Source organism: Bufo gargarizans, chromosome 1 (assembly GCF_014858855.1).
Source record: "Bufo gargarizans isolate SCDJY-AF-19 chromosome 1, ASM1485885v1, whole genome shotgun sequence".
Taxonomy (NCBI): domain Eukaryota; kingdom Metazoa; phylum Chordata; class Amphibia; order Anura; family Bufonidae; genus Bufo; species Bufo gargarizans.
The window spans coordinates 41,205,024-41,224,809 of NC_058080.1; the positions used below are offsets into that span (position 1 = coordinate 41,205,024).

The 19,786-nt window shown below is 44.3% G+C and overlaps 1 protein-coding gene across 5 annotated transcripts in view; it reads right to left on the reverse strand.

Annotated features, from left to right (window-relative positions):
* The window catches only part of REEP1 (receptor accessory protein 1), a 98,539-nt gene that overhangs the window by 66,915 nt on the left and 11,838 nt on the right, over positions 1 to 19,786 (reverse strand). For all 5 annotated transcript variants that reach the window (XR_006390095.1, XM_044295206.1, XM_044295173.1 and 2 more), the window contains exon 2: positions 4,248 to 4,320. Coding sequence is in view for 4 of the 5 variants with exons in the window: in XM_044295206.1 (XP_044151141.1) it covers positions 4,248 to 4,320 (73 nt within the window). In the remaining variant the exon portion in view is untranslated. The remainder of the gene's footprint in view (positions 1 to 4,247; positions 4,321 to 19,786) is intronic.

Genomic DNA, 19,786 nt, shown 5'->3' on the forward strand with positions numbered 1-19,786 from the left:
CTGTGCGGGTCATGTGCTGTGACCGCGCAGCCCATTAACATTTTCCGTGCCAAGGGCATAGTCAAAAGTTTTTACATAATCTACTGCAGAAATGTAATTCTTTTCTATGGCAGTTTAGCTGCTGGGAGACTGGTGGACTTATCAGTAACCCACACACATGTCTCCTTTATCTCTCCGCACACACAACTGGTGGATGAGATGACACCGACTTATCCTACATGATACCCAATGTTGTGGTGACGCCAGGAAGGTGGATTTTACAAATGAGATACAATTCAGATGTTTATAGCTGCTATAAAGACCGGGGGGAGAGGGGACAGATCTGGTTGATCCAGTTCCCGTTATCTACTAGGTGGATAGAGCCTTCGCAGGACTCCCATTACAAGAACTTATCCCCAATCCACAGGATCATAGGGCAGTGATGGCAAACCTCCGGCACTCCAGCTGTGGTGAAACTACGACTCCCAGCATTTCTATAGAGTTCTGAGAACAGCCAAGCAAGAGTGCGTTTTGGGTTTTCAAAAAACAGCACCGCAATTGTCCATGAGTTTTGTCTGATATTGTGTAAGCTTAGTTGTGAATGAGAGCTGCCATAGCAACTGTAGACAGGTGTGGCACTGTTTGTGGAAGATGGCAGCCTTGTTTTTCTAATCATGTACAATCCCTTTAAGTGACAAAAAACAGCATTATAATTGAGAGGTTATTGCTATGCTATGTACTAATTAAGTCCAGCAAAAAGTAAGACCCTTAAAAACACACTTTAATTCATATAATTAAAAAATAAACCTAAAGTTTCCCAATACATTATTCTGATAATGGTCAATTTGAAACCTGATTTACTATACACCAGGATGGTATATACTATACACCAGGATGGTAACTCAGAGATGCATCAGCATAGGAACACTGGGGTGGAAAAAACTTTCCCTGTGATGACCCTACAGTGTCCCTTAGCCCAGAGACGGCCCCTAAAGGTGGAGACTCTCTGTCCTCGTACCTATCCTGCCAACAACCCTAATTGGCCCTCATGGGTCCCTGTGCCCCAACGCGTTTCCCCTACTTCTGGGTTCCTCAGGAGGACAATATCTCATAAGGTGGCTGATTCAATATGTGCCATCGTCAGGGTTATACATAACAAAGGTATAGATACTTTTATAGTATATATAGATAAATCAATATACTGCACCAGCAACCATTGATCATAGTGGGCGGTATTGGTAAGACATGACGTCAAGATTAGATGTAAACCAATCCATACAATGGAGATCGACCAGGTAATGATAGCCTATAAATGCGTTGACTATCCCAAGCTACCCAGGTTTCCGCCTCCTCTGGTATGCTGTACCATTTTGGGCTAGTTTCTCTAATTGGTGTAGCCTAAAATTTTGTACCTCATATTGATAAGCCTTCTCACCATACCTTATAGCCAATGGTGAGCCATACATTCCTACACTACACTATTAAAAAAGAAAAGTCTGAGCATAAACATTTAAATCAGGTTTTAGTCATGTTTTTTGTTATCCACATAAAAATGTTGAAACAGACACAATAGGCAGACACTTCTCATTTTCTGCAGTTCACTTGTCAGCTTTGCTGTATAGACTGGGACAGAATGAATAAAGCCATCAATAGCGTGTGGCCAAGATAATGGGTGCTGTATTGTACTTCTGGAGATCTAGTTAAGGCTGGATACTAATACTATACACTAATACTGTATGCAGCTCCCTTGTCCAACTCTGGGGTAGGGGTTATATGCCATCAGTTCCTGGAGACTGTAATAATTTATGACCTTTCTAAATCACGTGATTCCAATTTATTTTGGCTGCCAAGTTGCACAAAAGTTTTGGGTTGTGTGACTTTTCTAACACCTGCTGTTGCCATGTCACACCCAGGCTAAATACAATCCCAATTCCCCAAAAAGTTGTGTAAAATGTAAATACATGTCAATAAAAACAATGCAATGATTTGCATATCTCATATACCCATATTTTATTCACAATAGACGTTTTATAATTTCATGAAAAAAAGTTACTTATTTAGAACTTCATTGCAACAACACATCCCCAAAAAAGTTGAGACAGGGGCAACAAAAGGCTGGAAAAGTAAGTAGTACTAATAAAAACAGCTGGAAATGCAATTTACAACTAAGTCACATGACTGGGTATTAAAAGAGCATGTTAGAGGGGCAGAGTCTCTCAGAAGCAGAGGTTCACTAATCTGTGAAAAACTGTGTCAAAAATTTGTGGATCAATTTCAGTAAAATGTTCCTCAATGTAAAATTGTGAAATCCACGTGTGCAAGAAACTAGGCCGATGGTCAGTATCGGAAGCTTGTGATCTACAGGCCCTCAGGTGGCATCACATCAGCATGGCACTGTGCTTTAAATTACTGCACTGGCTCAGGAACACTTCCAGAAACCACTGTCTGTGAACATAGTTCGTCCTACAATCTAAAAATGCAAGTTAAAGCTGTATCATGCAAAAAAGAAACCATATCTCAACATGATCCAGAAACGTTGTCATCTTCTCTGGACCAAAGCTCGTTTAAAATGCACAGATGAATCAAAATTTGAAATTCTTCTTGGAAACCATGGATGCCGTGTACTGTGGACTCAAGAGGAAAGGGACCATCCAGCTTGTTATTAGTGCACAGTTCAAAAGCCGGCATCTCTGCTGTTATCAGGCTGCATTAGTGCCTATGGCATGGGCAGATTACACATCAGGAAAGGCACTATCAATGCTGAACCATATATATAAAGGTTTTAGAACATCATATGCTCCCATCTGGGCAATGTTTATATCAGGTTAGGCCTTACATATTTCAGCAAGACAATGGTATACCAGATACTGCATCCATCACAACAGCATGGCTTCACAGATGAAGAGTCCTGGAGCTGATCTGGCCTGCCTCCAGTCCAATTCTTCTTGGAAACCACGGATCCTGTGTCCTGTGGACTCAAGAGGAGAGGGACCATCCAGCTTGTTATTAGTGCACAGTCCAAAGGCCGGCATCTCTGCTGTTATTAGGTTGCATTAGTACCTATGGCATGGGCAGCTTACACATCAGGAAAGCCACTATCAACGCTGAACAGTGTATAGAGGTTTTAAAACAACGTATGCTTCCATCCAGACAACGTCTCTTTCAGGGAAGGCCTTGCATATTTCAGTAAGACAACTGAGTAGCAGATACTGCATCCATCACAGCAGCATGGCTTCACAGAAGAAGAGTCTGGGTGCTGAACTGGCCGCCAGATCTTTCACCAGTAGAAAACATTTGTCAAAATGAAAAATCTAGCAAAAAAGACCCAGGACTTTTGAGCAGCTAAAATCCTACATCAGACAGGAACGGGACAACATTCCTCTCCCAAAACTCCAGCAATTAGTCTCCTCACTTCTCAGACTGTTGATAAAAGAAGAGGGTATGCTACACAATGGTAAACATGGTCCTGGTCCAACATTTTCTGAGGTCATTCCTGCCATCAACATCTAAATAATTTTTTATTTTTCATGAAATGGTAAAATGTCTCACTTTCAACATTTGATATGTGTTCTATCATCTATTGTGAATAAAATATTGGTCTATGAGATTTGCAGATCAATTTGCTTTCATTTACATTTCTGGAACTGGGGTTGTACATGAGACATTCCCTTTAAATGTTATCTTGGTCAAAAACATCAGCACCTGGCATCAGGAAGTAAGAGAAACAATCTATATGTATAAGGTTCATACTGTATATATGAAGGAGCACTCCAGGCATATACTGTGTCCTGCCTAGAGGGGGCGCAGTCTAAGTATTTTTACCTGGTGCTCTAATTTTAAAGGGAATCTGTCATCCGGGGGAGCTTCATCCGTGTACTGCGCGTGCGCCGAACACACAGTAGCGATCGTGTCTACACGCCTTGCCCTGTCAGTCAAAAAGGTGGGGGCGCAACATGTTGAGTGGTGCAATGAGGTGCAACGAAAACGTCCTTGTTGCACCCAGGGACTAATTTACATGTGATTAAAAAGCTGTTGCGCTCTGCAATAAGGCCACGAGGCGACGTGAGAGCCAGAACATTAGATGCAGCTGGCAAGGGCTCATCGGACATGTAAGCTGGCTTTAGTAAGACAGATTCCCTTTATTAGGGCTTGGCCGAGGTGAGAGATTCCATTTAAATCACGTGTGATGCACCTCCCTGTATTAGACATAATAATACCCACAGCTGCACATAAAAGAAGCATGAAGATGTTTTATTCACAATACTTACATATTCCTTAATGTCCTTCGATTTCACAGCTTTGTAGGAGTAATACGCGGGGTACAGAGTGCCAAATATTAGCCTGGAAGACACAGACAAAGAGATTTACTACCGTATATGATTGTAGGAATGTTACAAAGTGATTTTTTTATGCTTTGTTCACACTTTGTTTTATAAATATGTTCAACTTATGAATCGGAAAACCTTGACGTATACCAGACATATGAATAGGCATATATGCATGCAGTATGTGACAAAAGGGTGTCCTTTCATCATACACTGGGCCGCATGCGTCATCTCATGTACAGTAAAACCGTAGTCTGCTCTGCTTTCCTATACAGACGGATAAAGTTATAACCATAATCACATAGTACATAGAGAAGAGTATTAGAGTAGTTATAATCTTGTACATAGGGGCAGTATTATAGTAGTTATATTCTTGTACATAGGAGGCAGTATTATAGTAGATATATTCTTGTACATAGGAGCAGTATTATAGTAGTTATATTCTTGTACATAGGAGCAGTATTATATTAGTTATATTCTTGTACATAGGAGCAGTATTATAGTAGTTATATTCTTGTACATAGGAGGCAGTATTATAGTAGTTATATTCTTGTACAAAGGAGCAGTATTATAGTAGTTCTATTCTTGTACAAAGGAGCAGTATTATAGTAGTTCTATTCTTGTACATAGGAGGCAGTATTATAGTAGTTCTATTCTAGTACATAGGAGGCAGTATTATAGTAGTTATATTCTTGTACATAGGAGCAGTATTATAGCAGTTATATTCTTGTACATAGGAGGCAGTATTATAGTAGTTCTATTCTTGTACATAGGAGGCAGTATTATAGTAGTTCTATTCTTGTACATAGGAGGCAGTATTATAGTAGTTATATTCTTGTACATAGGGGGCAGTATTATAGCAGTTATATTCTTGTACATAGGAGGCAGTATTATAGTAGTTATATTCTTGTACATAGGAGCAGTATTATAGTAGTTATATTCTTGTACATAGGAGCAGTATTATAGTAGTTATATTCTTGTACATAGGAGCAGTATTATAGTAGTTATATTCTTGTACATAGGAGGCAGTATTATAGTAGTTATATTCTTGTACATAGGAGCAGTATTATAGTAGTTATATTCTTGTATATAGGAGCAGTATTATAGTAGTTATATTCTTGTACATAGGAGCAGTATTATAGTAGTTATATTCTTGTACATAGGAGCAGTATTATAGTAGTTATATTCTTGTACATAGGAGGCAGTATTATAGTAGTTATATTCTTGTACAGAGGAGCAGTATTATAGTAGTTATATTCTTGTACATAGGAGCAGTATTATAGGTAGTTATATTCTTGTACATAGGAGCAGTATTATAGTAGTTATATTCTTGTACATAGGAGGCAGTATTATAGTAGTTATATTCTTGTACATAGGAGCAGTATTATAGTAGTTATATTCTTGTACATAGGAGCAGTATTATAGTAGTTATATTCTTGTACATAGGAGGCAGTATTATAGTAGTTATATTCTTGTACATAGGAGCAGTATTATAGTAGTTATATTCTTGTACATAGGGGGCAGTATTATAGCAGTTATATTCTTGTACATAGGAGCAGTATTATAGCAGTTATATTCTTGTACATATCAGCAGTATTATAGTAGTTATATTCTTGTACATAGGGGCAGTATTATAGCAGTTATATTCTTGTACATAGGAGCAGTATTATAGCAGTTATATTCTTGTACATATCAGCAGTATTATAGTAGTTATATTCTTGTATATAGGAGCAGTATTATGGTAGTTATATTTTTGTGCATAGGGGCAGTATTATAGTAGTTATATTCTTATATATAGGGGACAGTATTATAATAGTTATATTCTTGTACATAGGAGCAGTATTATAGTAGTTATATACTTGTACATAGGGGCAGTATTATAGTAGTTATATTCTTAACCAAATCTCTTTTTATTGAGAAGCAAATAGATATAAAGTGCCACAATACAGCAAACGCCATACGCAGATGGCATCAGAATAATGCAATCAAATATAACGAAAGTCAAACAAATGAAGGGGGGGGGGGGAACACAAATAGACAAACAAGACAACGGACAGGGATAAAGAAATACCAAGCAAGAAGAAGGGAGGGAGGGAGAGGGAGGGAGGGGGGGTGGTGGGTTCAATAATGGCGGTGTCAGTCAGATCATGACAGGGTCTTTCAAGACGCCGGGTGGCGATAGGCTTTCCAGGGACTCCATATGTCCAGAAAACGAGGGCGAGTGCGAGATTCCCAGTGAGCCAGTTCTTCAAAACGACATATCTGATCCACTTTCTCTTGCCACATCAGCAGCGTAGGTGCAGAGTCGTTCTTCCACAGCAGAGGGACTAGCAGGCGGGCAGCAGTTAGAAGTAACGTTGGTAGGTTGTTTTTAGAAGGGGCGAGGGTTATATTGGGGCACCAAAGCAGGACTAATTGCGCATCTAGACTTATAGGGGAGCCGCAAATGCGCCCGATTAGGCTCTCAATCTGTGTCCAGAAGGGACGGATTAGACTGCAGGACCACCATATGTGAGATAGGGACCCCTTCTCTGTTCCACACCTCCAGCACTGATCGGGTATTTCGTGATTAAGATTATGGAGGAATTCAGGCGTTTTGTACCAACGCGTAAGAAGCTTAAAGGAATTTTCCTGTATTTTGATACAACGACTGAATCCGTGAGAGTTGGAGAGGATAAATGCTTTTTCGGGTTCTGAGAGGGGGTACGAGAGCTCCTTCTCCCAGGCCACTAAAAAGGATAGTACTGGGGGTGTGGAAGAGAGTAACTCCTTGTAGAGAGTTGACAGGGGCTTCTTCGGGGGGATCGGCATATCTAGTTTCTTTTCCAGCCAGGTGGATTCTTCCGTGCAGAAGGGAGGGAGTTTCAAAATCGCAGTATCCTTGCGAAAGGCAGCAAGAGCCAAGAAGGATTGCTTTCGAACCTCAGGCAAGGCCCGAATCGTGTCCCATGCCAAGTCCCCACCCGCAGACACAACCTCCTGTAGTGTGTGGTTAGACAACTGATACCAAACACCTGAAGGGGCAGTGGTCTCGGGATGAACTAAGTTTTGCAATAAGTGCAGAGGGAGGCGAGGATTCGGGAATCTCAGATCATTAGATCTATAGAGTTTAGCCCATTCAACGAGCATGCCCTTCCAAATGGGGGAGGCAAAGGAATGTGAGGGCGTACAGCTACGGACCCCCCACAGGACGAGATAATCTTTGTATGTAACGAGGCCTCGCTCTAGAGCTGTGCATAGATTTGGGGGGCTTCGGGAAAGAAGAGAGAAGCACCTATTTAGGTGCGTGGCAGTGTAATACAGGTGGACATCGGGAAGGCCGAAGCCACCAAACCTCTTTTCCCTCGTCAATGTGGAGTAAGCTATCCTAGATGGTTTGTTCGACCAGAGGAAAAGGGAGAATCTCCTACGCAACTCTGTAAAGTACGAGCGCGGGAGCCATATGGGCAACGTCTGCAGCAGGTATAGGAGTTTGGGGACAATGAAGGTCTTGAGATAATTCTTCCTGCCTATCCAGGAGATGAAGGGAAGTTTTACCGACTGTAGATGGGATTTAATTGAGTTGAGCATAGGGGTGTAATTAAGGCTGTAAAGGTCATTCAGATTCGCAGAGATGTGAATCCCCAAAAATGTGATGTCCCGAGCGGCCCAAGTGAAGGGGGTGGAGCGTTTAAGCGACGCAACAAGAGCGGGTTTACATGTAACATTCAGGGCAAGGGATTTGCTATAGTTGATCTTGAAATTGGAGACCCAACCGAATTCTTCAAATATAGAGTGTAGCCGGGGGAAGGATGTCTCAGGGTTCGTGGTCATAATAAGGAGGTAGTCTGCAAAAGCCGCCGTGAGGTGAGTGTGGGAGGCTCTCTGGAGACCTTCAATATCGGGATCTTGCCTGATTTTGCACAGGAGAGTTTCCATGACTATCACAAAAAGCGAGGGGGAGAGAGGGCAACCCTGCCTAGTGCCATTAGTAATGGCAAAGGCGGGTGAAAGAGTGCCGTTGACTTTGACCCTGGCAGAGGGGGCAGAGTACAGAGAGAGGATAGCGGAAATGAGTTGGTCAGGAAAGCCAAATTTCGACAGAGCCAGTGACATATACTGCCAGCTCACTCTGTCAAAAGCTTTCTCTGCATCAGTGCTCAGCAGAGCTAGCGGGGTAGAGGTAGACCGTGCCCAGTTCATGAGATGAAGGAGGCGAACAGTATTCTCATTACCCTGTCTGCCAGAGACAAAGCCAACTTGTTCTTTGTGAATAACATCCGGGAGAACTTTTTGAATCCGTTGAGCCAGGATCTTAGCCCACCATTTAATGTCCGTGTTTAGTAGGGAGATAGGGCGGTAACTGCCACATTGCAACGGGTCTTTATTCTCCTTATGGATAATGGTGATGTGGGCTGTGAGTGACTGGGCAGGGAGGTGGCCACCACCCAGGAGATAATTACATAGGGAGCTAAATTGAGGTGCTAGGACAGATTTAAAAGTTTTATAATAAGAGATGGTGAAACCGTCAGGGCCGGGACTGCGACCGGAAGGGATAGTGGCTAGGACTTTCAGGACTTCCGGGCCAGAGATGGGAGCTAATAGTTGGGAGGACTGATCCGGGGATATAGAGGGAAGCTGAAGGGAGGAGAGGAATTTATTCGAGGCCTCCGCGACGGAGCAGGGAGATGACCCAGGAGGGGGCGGGAGGTTGTAAAGGTCTTCGTAGAAGGCACAAAATGCTTTGGCTATATCAGGGGTAGACTTAAGGTGATTGCCCGCCGCATCTTTGATCGCCGGAATGAAGGAGTCAGAAAATTGTTGTTTAGTTAGCGCCGCCATAAGTCTGTTCCCTCTGTCGCCATGTGCGTAGGATTTGAAGCGCGCACGAAGGAGTAATTTAGCTGAAGTAACGTTCAACATATCTTTTAATTGAGATCGCGCGACAGAAAGCTCCTCCGCAAGGCTTAACGCTTGGGATTGCTTATGGCTGAGCTCGAGGGTGGCGATACGGGATAGGAGGGTGGACATGGCCTGGGCTCTTTGTTTTTTAAGATGGGAGCCGAGAGCGATAAGCTCTCCACGGATCACGGCCTTGTGGGTTTCCCAGATTACAGCGGGGGAGGGAGGGGAGGGACCTGCGGTGTTAGTACTGAAGAACTCCTGGAGGGAGGTGGCTATTTTCCCCGATGACACCTGGTCCTGGATGATGGTCTCATTGAGACGCCAGTTCCATTCCCGTGTAGGGAGAGTGGACAGCGAAACTGTCAGAAAGACAGGGGCGTGGTCCGACAACGTGATGTTGCCTATTCGGGTGTTTACAATTTGTTTGACATGCTCAGAGGAGAGAAAGACATAGTCTAATCTGTGGTGTGAGGACTTGGCATGGGAGTAGAACGAGTAGTCACGACCCGTGGGGTTCAGGGTACGCCAGGTATCAATAACACCTAGTTTACGCAGAGCCACCTTCAGGCGTCTAAGACGTACGTGAGTGATAGCCGATTTCCCCGAGGAGGAATCCAGAAGTGGGTCTAGGGTCACATTAAAATCTCCCCCCAGAATTACCATACCCTGTTTGAATGCAGCCAGCGCAGCGAGGGTCTGAACCAGCCATGCAACCTGTCCCCTATTTGGCGCGTAAATATTGGCCAGTGTAACCGGTGTGCCCGCTATAGAGCCCTTCACAAATAAGTACCGGCCATCAGGATCCGAGGAGGAGGCTGTAACCGCAAAGGGTACCTGCTTGTGAATGGCAATACTGACACCCCGGCTAGCGGAGGTCTGTGCGCTGTGGAACCACTGAATGAACTTTTTGGAAGGAAGATTGGGAATCTTACCTGCCCGGAAATGTGTTTCTTGAAAAAAGGCTATTGAGACTTTGTCTTTTAGTAGTAAGGAAATCACCTGGGATCTTTTGCACGGCTCGTTCAGGCCCCGGACATTAAGGGAAGAAACTATAAGAGAAGCCATGTTAAGTCAGCAGGAAAGCACAAAGCAATCATAATCTGAGCGAACCAAGTAAGAACATTAGGATGGGATAAGAGGACACAGAAGGGGAAACACATGAGGGCAAAAGAAGGGAGACAATAATGCAAACAGTAAATCATAATCACAGAATGCAGAACTAAGAGCTCCACGGAGCGCCTGGGAATCAGAGGATCCTTTCTCATCACGGCCTGGTGCCGGGATCCATCAGGCGGGGGGTCTCGTAGAGCTGGGAGAGGCCATGAAAAGGCCATCAGGTAACAAGGAAGTCAATGAGGGAAACAACGGCAAACAAATCCCCTGTGCAGAGGGGGTGGGAGGGAAGAGGTAGATAACATTCAGGAGGGTGAAGTCCTCAGGGAGGTGAACAAAGGCCTGGATACACCTAGAAAGGCCATGTCAAAAGGCTAGACGGCTCCTATGCATGTCCTGAACAATATAACAGGAGAAAACCGTAACTTCCGGAGGTCCACTTCAGGAGAACACCTGAACTGTGAACGGCGAAAATGGTGGCCAACGTAGCAGAGAAGAATCAGCTATGAGGAGAGCGACCCGCAGCAGCGGAGGCCTGGGGACTCTGACTGGGTCGGGATTTCTTCCCGGCAGGCACAAGGGACCAGGTGTCTGCAGTCGGAGGCGAGGGTATAGGATCTCCCTGGTCTGCCGGCATCCAGGACGGAATTTCAATTGGAGCAATACCCAGAGGGACCCAGGCCCCGGATAGGTCCTGAGGCGTGCGTATGGTGATCTGCCGTCCGTTTTTGACGACGGCCAAGCCAAAGGGGTACAGCCAGCGGAACTGGGTCCCGGAAGATTTAAGAACTTCAAGAAGCGGACGCAAAATACGTCTCTTTGCCAACGTGGAAGGTGCCAAGTCCTGAAAGAACTGCAGCTGCGAGCCTTCATATTCCAGGCGGTCCGCCTCTCTACTGGCTTTCAATAGAGCCGCAGTGTCCACAAAACTGAGGATACCGCAGACAACATCTCTCGGAGGGTCTGAAGCCTTTGGCTTGGGGCGAAGAGCGCGATGTATGCGTTCAATGACAATATTTGCTGCTCTTTCTGGAGTTAAAAGATTCGCGAATATTTCTTTTGCGATTTTTTCAAGAACTTCCGATGCGAATATTTCAGGGAGGCCGCGGATGCGAATATTACGTCTACGGCTGCGATTTTCCTGATCTTCAATTCGCAGGAGGGCATCGTTAAGAAGATCTTTATGCGATCCGAGGGTGGAGCATGTTTCCTCACCGAAGCGAATAATCGCGTCTTGCGAGTTTTCCAGTGCAGCGACTCTCTGGCCGATGGATCGGAGATCGGTCTTTATTTCAGTCAAGTCCTGCTTCAGGGGAGCTAGCGCAGAGTCCAAAATTTCGCGAAGGATCGCTTTTGAAAGATTCGTTCCCCGCTTGCGATTTTTATATTCGGAAGCATCCGAAATACTTCCCGCTTCCGAAAATTCATCCGGATCGGAATGAATAGAAGGAGCCGGCGCCATCTTAGGTGTCCCAGCAGCGGTGCCCTTGGCAGCTTTCCTCAGGAATTTCTCCATGTCAGGCTGTTTGGAGCGGCTCACTGGTGGGTCAGCAGGTTCCCTGGGGCGATCTCTCTCCACTTTGCCCATTTCAAGCTTCTAAAAGGTGCTATAAAAGGGGGTTTGTGCCGGCTAGGATGAGGAGCTCAGTCACCGGCAGCCATGCAGCTCAGCGGCCAAACTCCGCCCCCATAGTAGTTATATTCTTGTACATAGGAGGCAGTATTATAGTAGTTATATTCTTGTACATAGGAGGCAGTATTATAGCAGTTATATTCTTGTACATAGGAGGCAGTATTATAGTAGTTATATTCTTGTACATAGGAACAGTATTATAGTAGTTATATTCCTGTACATAGGGGCAGTATTATAGTAGTTATATTCTTGTACATAGGAGCAGTATTATAGTAGTTATATTCTTGTACATAGGAGGCAGTATTATAGTAGTTATATTCTTGTACATAGGAGCAGTATTATAGTAGTTATATTCCTACCCTTGGGAGCGGGGTCATTATGAATGGTTTCATCATCAATACTATACAACTACATAAAGTTCAGAATCTTTTCCTTTACTGGATTTACAATATGACAAGTGTCAGGACAGCCAGGCGGATTATATGGTAGAGTGTAATATCTCTAGTTTTCCTTTTCCTGCATTTCCTCTCACCAGTGTCTGCCAAGGAATAAGGCGTAAATCATTCAAGGAACAAAGAGACTCCCTGAGCTAATGTGATAAGTAAATGCAGACAGACCTACATAACAAAGGAATAACTGAATAAGCAGAGCCTCCATGCTATATTTATCCCCCACCACCAGCATCTTGGCAGATAATGTATATTTCATGTACAATGCGCGTGTATGATGCATATTTAAGCAGAGAAGCTAGCAGCACATGGTAGTCACACTATGAATAAATGCAGCCTGACAATATGAATGTGCAGAGACGGGAGTGAATACAGTAGGTAAAGAGTCATTGCACTTTCCAGTTAATTGATGGGGAGCTTTAAACAATAGCGAATCAGGACACAGGAGTCAGGTAATGTGGGGGACACATGGATTCTACATGTCCATCACATCACCAGGGCAGGCTTTTATCCACTGGAAGAAATCAATGGAGGTCAGTGGTCGCTAAAAGAAAATTTCCAAATGGCTAGAAAAGCGTTGCGCTTCTTTGTCTCCAGAGGTTGTATGGTTGGCCATTTACTACAAGGGTTTGGCTACATGGCAATCTTGATTGCAAGACAGGTGTCATGCCCAAGTATCGCAGTGTAGCAGGGCAGTCAGAGAAACAAATTGAGTCGCAGAGCGTTTGTTGCGACCCCAGAATTGCAAAAAATCCATCTTTTTGTATTCTGGGGTTGCGGTCAATGTTCGAGTCATGCTGTGACCACTATGGCTGCCCTGCTAAACTGTGATACCTGGGCTCACAACCAAGATCACTGTGTAGCCAAACCCTAATAAATGAACCATACCACCTCCAGAGAAAGCCAAGTGGAGCTGTCAAGAGATGAAACCCTACTGATTGGACATTGATGCCCCCAAAGTGTATCCTGACACAGCCCAGGCAGTGTCTTGGTCTGTGTCGATTCCAATAAGAAGTCCACAAAACCCAATGGGCCCATTCTTTACCTTCAATGCTGCAAAGCAAGTCCCATCGCAAAGATATATGTCCATAGAATGCAATTCATGGAGGCACGATGTGATTTGATTATACAGGTCTGTACACACCATCGGCATGTGCATCAAGCCTAGCTCTCAGTTAAGCCTCTTTCACATGAGCGAGTTTTCTGTCCGGATGTGATGCACGTAGAGATCGCATAGTATCCGGACTGAACCCTGACCCATTTATTTCCCTGGGTCTGTGCACATAAGCATAGTCTTTAAGGCATCATCCTTGCGTTGAGGAAAAATCTCAGCATGTTCTATATTGTGCGTTTTTCACGCAGCTCTGGCTCCATATAAGTGAATGTGGCTTGTGTGAAAAACGGTAGACATCCGGATATGATGGTTGATGTAGATTGTTATTCTTCCGTTTTTCTTCAGGTGCGTGAAAGCGCATGTACTTCCAATGCAATCTGGACTGAAAAACGTATATACACAGAACGCAATCGCAGACAAAACTGATAAATTTTTCCCTGAACAGGTCCTGACACAATCCGTATTGCTCGTGTGAAATAGACCTTGGGGCTCATGCACACGGCTGTAGTTTCTGTCCGCATCAGACACTCATTTTGTGCGGATCTCAATGGGGCCACAAAAGATGCGGACAGCACACCGTCTGCATGTTCGTCCCGCAGCGCTGAAAAAAAGATAGAACATGTCCCATTCTTGTCCATTTTGCGGATGAGCATGAAAAAAATTGCATTATGCACACGATGGGGATCTGTGTTTTGTGGATTTGTGATTTGCAGACTGGAAAACGGATGCGGTCGTGTGTATGAGCCCTTATTCCGGCAGTGAGGATGCAATCTAATCACCTATCACCCCCCTCTAGCCCATGGTTTTATGTCCTGACACACCCTGTTCCTTCTCTGCAGAGATCAGCAGAGTCAACATGACAGCACAGAGGAGTCACTCGCCTCTGCTGCATCACACACAAGCTGAAATACAGCACCCCCACAATCAATATGGTGGATATTAGATGATCCCTGCTGGCTACAGAGGTTCATAGAGTTCAACCCGACGTCATCCAGTTGCAGCAAAACGGCGACTCATTCAGCAATTCTATACGAGTCTAACTTCCAATCACATTAGTATGTAGACTGTATACAGTTTTACAGAGCGGCACATGAGCTGCCACTTGGGAAGAACATAACAGTGAAAATAGGGGAGTCACAGTCAACCGAGGGTAAAGCATGGTCCACTACAGGTACAAGTGACATAACAGAGCTCCATAATTTGGCACGTCATACATAGGCAAGTGGTTACAATCACAGAGAGCGATGGCTGTATTCGTTTGACAGCCCCCACAGTTCACACGAGGCAGCATCCTGGCACAACAAAGCCTCTCGCCTGGAAACACGGCTTTTATATCTATCCCCAGCACAAAGACACTCGACATCTAACCGCTGCCGCACTCCGAATCACAGCCTGCTCACTGTGATATAGGTTTACTAGAATAGCGCTATTTATATACTGGGTGACATCACTGTGACCTGATTACTCAGCATTTTTCCTGGCACAGGAAAGCCTACAGTGAATGTCCAGCATTGATCTTAAAAATGAATAGGTAAGCTACTACCTATGGGTAATACTACTTAGGCCGGGTCCACATCACCGTTTTGTTTTACGTTCTTCTAAACCTTAAGAAGAACAGGAAAAAAAAACGGATCCTTTATTTTGAGCATCCATTGTGCTCATTTTGCATCTGTTTTTGTCAGATCGGTTATTTTATATGGGAGAAAGAGTCCTGCATGCATAGCAGATCTCTGACAGTACCGACACAAACTGATGCAAAATGAACACAACGGATGCTCAAAATAAAGGATCCGTTTTTTTGTTTAGTTTTTATTTTATTTTATTTTATTGTTCTTCTGACAATTCAGAAGAATGGAAAAGAAAATGGTGCTGTGAACCCGGCCTTAGCTGCATTTTCTAAAGCAGGGGTGCACACAATCTATTCTGGTCCATGGGTCATATAGTTTACATTGTGCTACTCTAAAAACGTATTTTGCGGATCGGATGCAAACCCGTTCATTTTAATGGGGCTCCGCCAAAAAGATAGAACATGTCCTATTCTTGTCTGTTTTGCAGATAGGACATTTCTATTGAAGAGAAAAAGAAAATGGCAGCATGCACATGGGCGGGATCTGTGTTTTACGGTTCCGCAATTTGCGGACCGCAAAACTCTTATGGCTGTGTGCATGAGCCCTAAAGGACAGCAATAAAAAAGATTATTCACATCTGAGACAGTTATGACATGTCGACAGAGGCGCAACTTGGAGATTCCGGGCCCCAGTGCAGTAGTTATGCCCAGATATGTGCCCCCTCACAGTAATATGCCCAGATATGTCCCCCCTTCATGTTAGTTATGCCTAGGTGTGTCCCTTCACAGTAGTAATGCCCAGATATGTGCCCCCTCACAGTAGTTATGCTCATGTATGTGCCACTTTACAGGCTTGCCCCCTCACAGTAATATGCCCAGATATGTCCCCCCTTCACATTAGTTGTGCCTAGGTGTGCCCCTTCACAGTAGCAAAGCCCAGATATGTGCCCCTTCACATTAGCTATGCCCAGATATGTGCCCCTTCATAGTAGTTATGCCCAGATATGTGCCCCCTCACAGTAGTTATGCCCATGTATGTTCCCTTTCACAGTAGTTATGCCCGGATATGTGCCCCTTCACAGTAGTTATGCCCAGATATGTGCCCCCTCACAGTAATATGCCCAGATATATCCCCCCTTCACATTAGTTATGCCTAGGTGTGCTCCTTCACAGTAGCTATACCCAGATATGTGCCGCTTCACAGTAGTTATGCCCATGTATGTGCCGCTTCACAGTAGTTATGCCCATGTATGTGCCCCTTCACAGTAGTTATGCCCAGGTATGTGCCCCTTCACAGTAGTTATGCCCGGATATCTGCCCCTTCACAGTAGTTATGCCCGGATATGTGCCCCTTCACAGTAGTTATGCCCAAATTTGTGCCCCTTCACAGTAGTTATGCCCAAATTTGTGCCCCCTCACAGTAATATGCCCAGATATGTCCCCCCTTCACATTAGTTATGCCTAGGTGTGCCCCTTCACAGTAGTTATGCCCAGATATGTGCCCCTTCACAGTAGTTATGCCCAGATATGTACCCCTTACAGTAGTTATGCCCATGTATGTGCCCCCCCACAGTAGTTATGCCCAGATATGTGCCCCCTCACAGTAGTTATGCTCAGGTATGTGCCACCAGAGGGATGTCTAGTTGCATCGTGCTGCTGCTGGGGAGCGCCGGCAACTGAGAAGAATGGTGAAGTGGAGAGCGGACGGCTCTCTTTTTCACCATTATAATCAGCTGGGAGCTCGTCAGCTGATCCGGGACCGCGGGACAGCCATCGAAATCCGGGAGTGTCCCATTAAATCTGGGACGGTTGAGAGGTATGTATTTCTATTGGATTGAAGGGGTTGCCTCATTTCGCCATTACTGAGGTAAGATGAGACACAGTCTTGACCACCTCCTGGCCGGAAAACAGCAGAGCGCTCTGTCGCTCTGCTGTTTCAGTAGCATTCATTGCCTTGCATGAGATCTACAGAAACAGCGTTCCCTAACTAAAAAAACTGTATAGCTTATTGTGCAACGCTAGTTCCGTAGCTCCCATGCACGGCCTGGTCTATCTGCCCACCCTGACCTGTATCGATGTGCATCCCCCGACATGTATCTATTTGCACCCCCAACGTGTACCTACCTGCCCACTTTAACCTTTATCTATCTTCCCACTATCACCTGTATCTTTAGTGGCACTTAAAATTTTTCTAACCTGTCAGAATTTTATATATCTGCATAAATTTTATGTAAAACTACATCAGATTTTCACATAAGGCCTTAAAGCGGTAAAAAATATTAGACTTGGCCACTTATTTATTGTCAACATAGTAGCTAAATACTCATACTTCTCTCTTTTGGGGCTCATGCGCACGGTTTTTGCGGTCTGCAAGTTGTGGATCCGCAAAACACAGATACCGGCCGTGTGCATTCTGCATTTTGTGCAACGGCCGGCACCTAATATCCTATCCTTGTCCGTAATGTGGACAATAATAGGACATGTTATATTTTTTGGTGGAACGGTCATGTGGACATACGGAAAAAGAGTAATTTCCATTATTTTTGCAGCCCCATTGAAGTAAATGGTTCCGCATACAGGCCATAAAAAAAAATAAAAAAATGGAACAGACATGGAAAAAATATATATTCGTATGCACGAGCCCTTAAATTCACTCCCATGTATGGCTAAAAAAAAAAAAAAAAAAAAAAAAAATTACATAAAAAGCTATGTTAAAAAAATAAAAATTTATCTTATGCACACACGTAATAAAACAAAAACAACAAAAAAGTATCCTGTTGTTGTCATTTCACCACGCTGATAACTGCACAGTCAGATAGGTCATTGCCAAATTCTCTCCTAATGAAAGAGTAGACCTTGTGTATCAGCGAAAATCCCTGAGCAGCTGATAAACTGGTTACAAAACGCAGTGCAAGGGAGGTGAAAACCTCCAAGGCGAGAGTCCCAACTAAGGCAGGATTGAGTTTCATTGCTTTGCAACTGTTCCCAGTGATCAGTGTCCATTGAGGAACACGGCTAATCGGGGCTGAAGCCAACAAACACTTGTTCAAGTGGCTCAAGACTCTAAAGTCTGAAGTGGATCCACTAGAGGTGACTGGATGAACGTCGCAATATATAGTGTCTTAAGGAGTTGAAAACCAAAAGGTTTAAGTACATAGATAATTCTACAAAAAATAGGATTCATGCAAACTCCCATAGTATGGATTTTTGTGGCATGGATCCATAATATGGTACCTATAGAGTTCTATAGGCTTATATTGTACCTCCAAATCTACTCAGAGGCACGCAGAGGGGACAAAGCAAATGTGCCATACTCCATTACATGCCATATGCAGGTATTCTCCCCCAGAAGCCTTGGTATCCAGGGGTATAGCTATAGGGGGTGCAGAGGTAGAAGTTGCTACTGGGCCCAGGAGCCTGAGGGGGCCCAAAGACCCTTGTGCCACATAAGAAGACACCAGTGTTATAGAAAGTGCATGAGAACTTGCCGTTTCGATTTTTGACTCAGGCAGCATGAAGGCTAGGTGCTTCCCTGTCGAAGGCCACAAACCACTGAGGGAAGGGGGGCCCAAGTTGAACCCTTGCACCAGGTCCCATAAGCCTTTAGCTACGCCTCTGTTGGTACCTCTCAGAACTAAAGTTTATACTGGAAGGCTCTGTTGGATCCATGGCATGATGAACAACAACAGCGGCCAACCCCACTGACTTATAATGGGATCTGTTGGGTTTTCCTGAGGTATCAATCAGTTTGATAGGAAAAAAAAAAGAGTTCTCATATTTAAAGTGACAGAATCTGCTGCAGAGGTTCAGACCATAATCTGCTATGGAGGCTCCAAACAGAGGTCCTATTCGAGTTTAGAACAGGCAGCACTGGACTGAACTCTGACCCATTAACTTGAATGGGTGTATTCAGATGAGCACATTTTTGCACAGACCATCAGCCCATGCACAGAAAATTAGGACAATTTCTATCTTTGTCTAATTTTTCTATTGATTCTAATGAATGGCTCTGCAGAAGAAAACAAAACAAAATGACAGCACTTGTCACTTATAGGAAAACAGCTTAATATTGTACATAGTCTATATATATGCAGTGACCCAGCAGATCACTGCTGAGACCTAGACCTAGAGCAAGACCTACATGTGTAAGCTCCTGCCAGGTAGGCCCAAACAGCATCCTCCTCCAGGAAACACCATTCCTGATACTGAAAAGCTACCAGAGAACAACTTAATTGAGAGACTACCACAATGGAACGAGAACAGACATTCACAGAAGGTCTAGAACAGTGGTGGCGAACCTATGGCACGGGTGCCAGAGGTGGCACTCAAAGCCCTCTCTGTGGGCACCCATGCCCTGAAAAAAGTCTATGGTGTACTGTGAGGAATATGGATTATCATTTACTGGCAGCCCTGATCGTCATTTGATTCACCTTGGTCAGTGTACATGCAAAATATGTTCTCACCCCCCAGCCATCTGCTGTTAGATAGAAAGCCCCCAGGGGTCCAGGCTTCAAGGAGGCCCCAGGTGGATAAAGTCACACCTTAACCAGCCAGTTTGGAGGCAAGCTAATCCTGCAGAAAACCCCCCAGCAGGAGGTCTCAGCCCTTGCCCAGGATCAATGATACCTCCCAGACATGGCACCTAGATTTCATAAGGAATTATGAATCGTCTGTCCATCCCAGGCATAATTTGGTTATCTTTTTGTGATCCTGGGGCAAAGC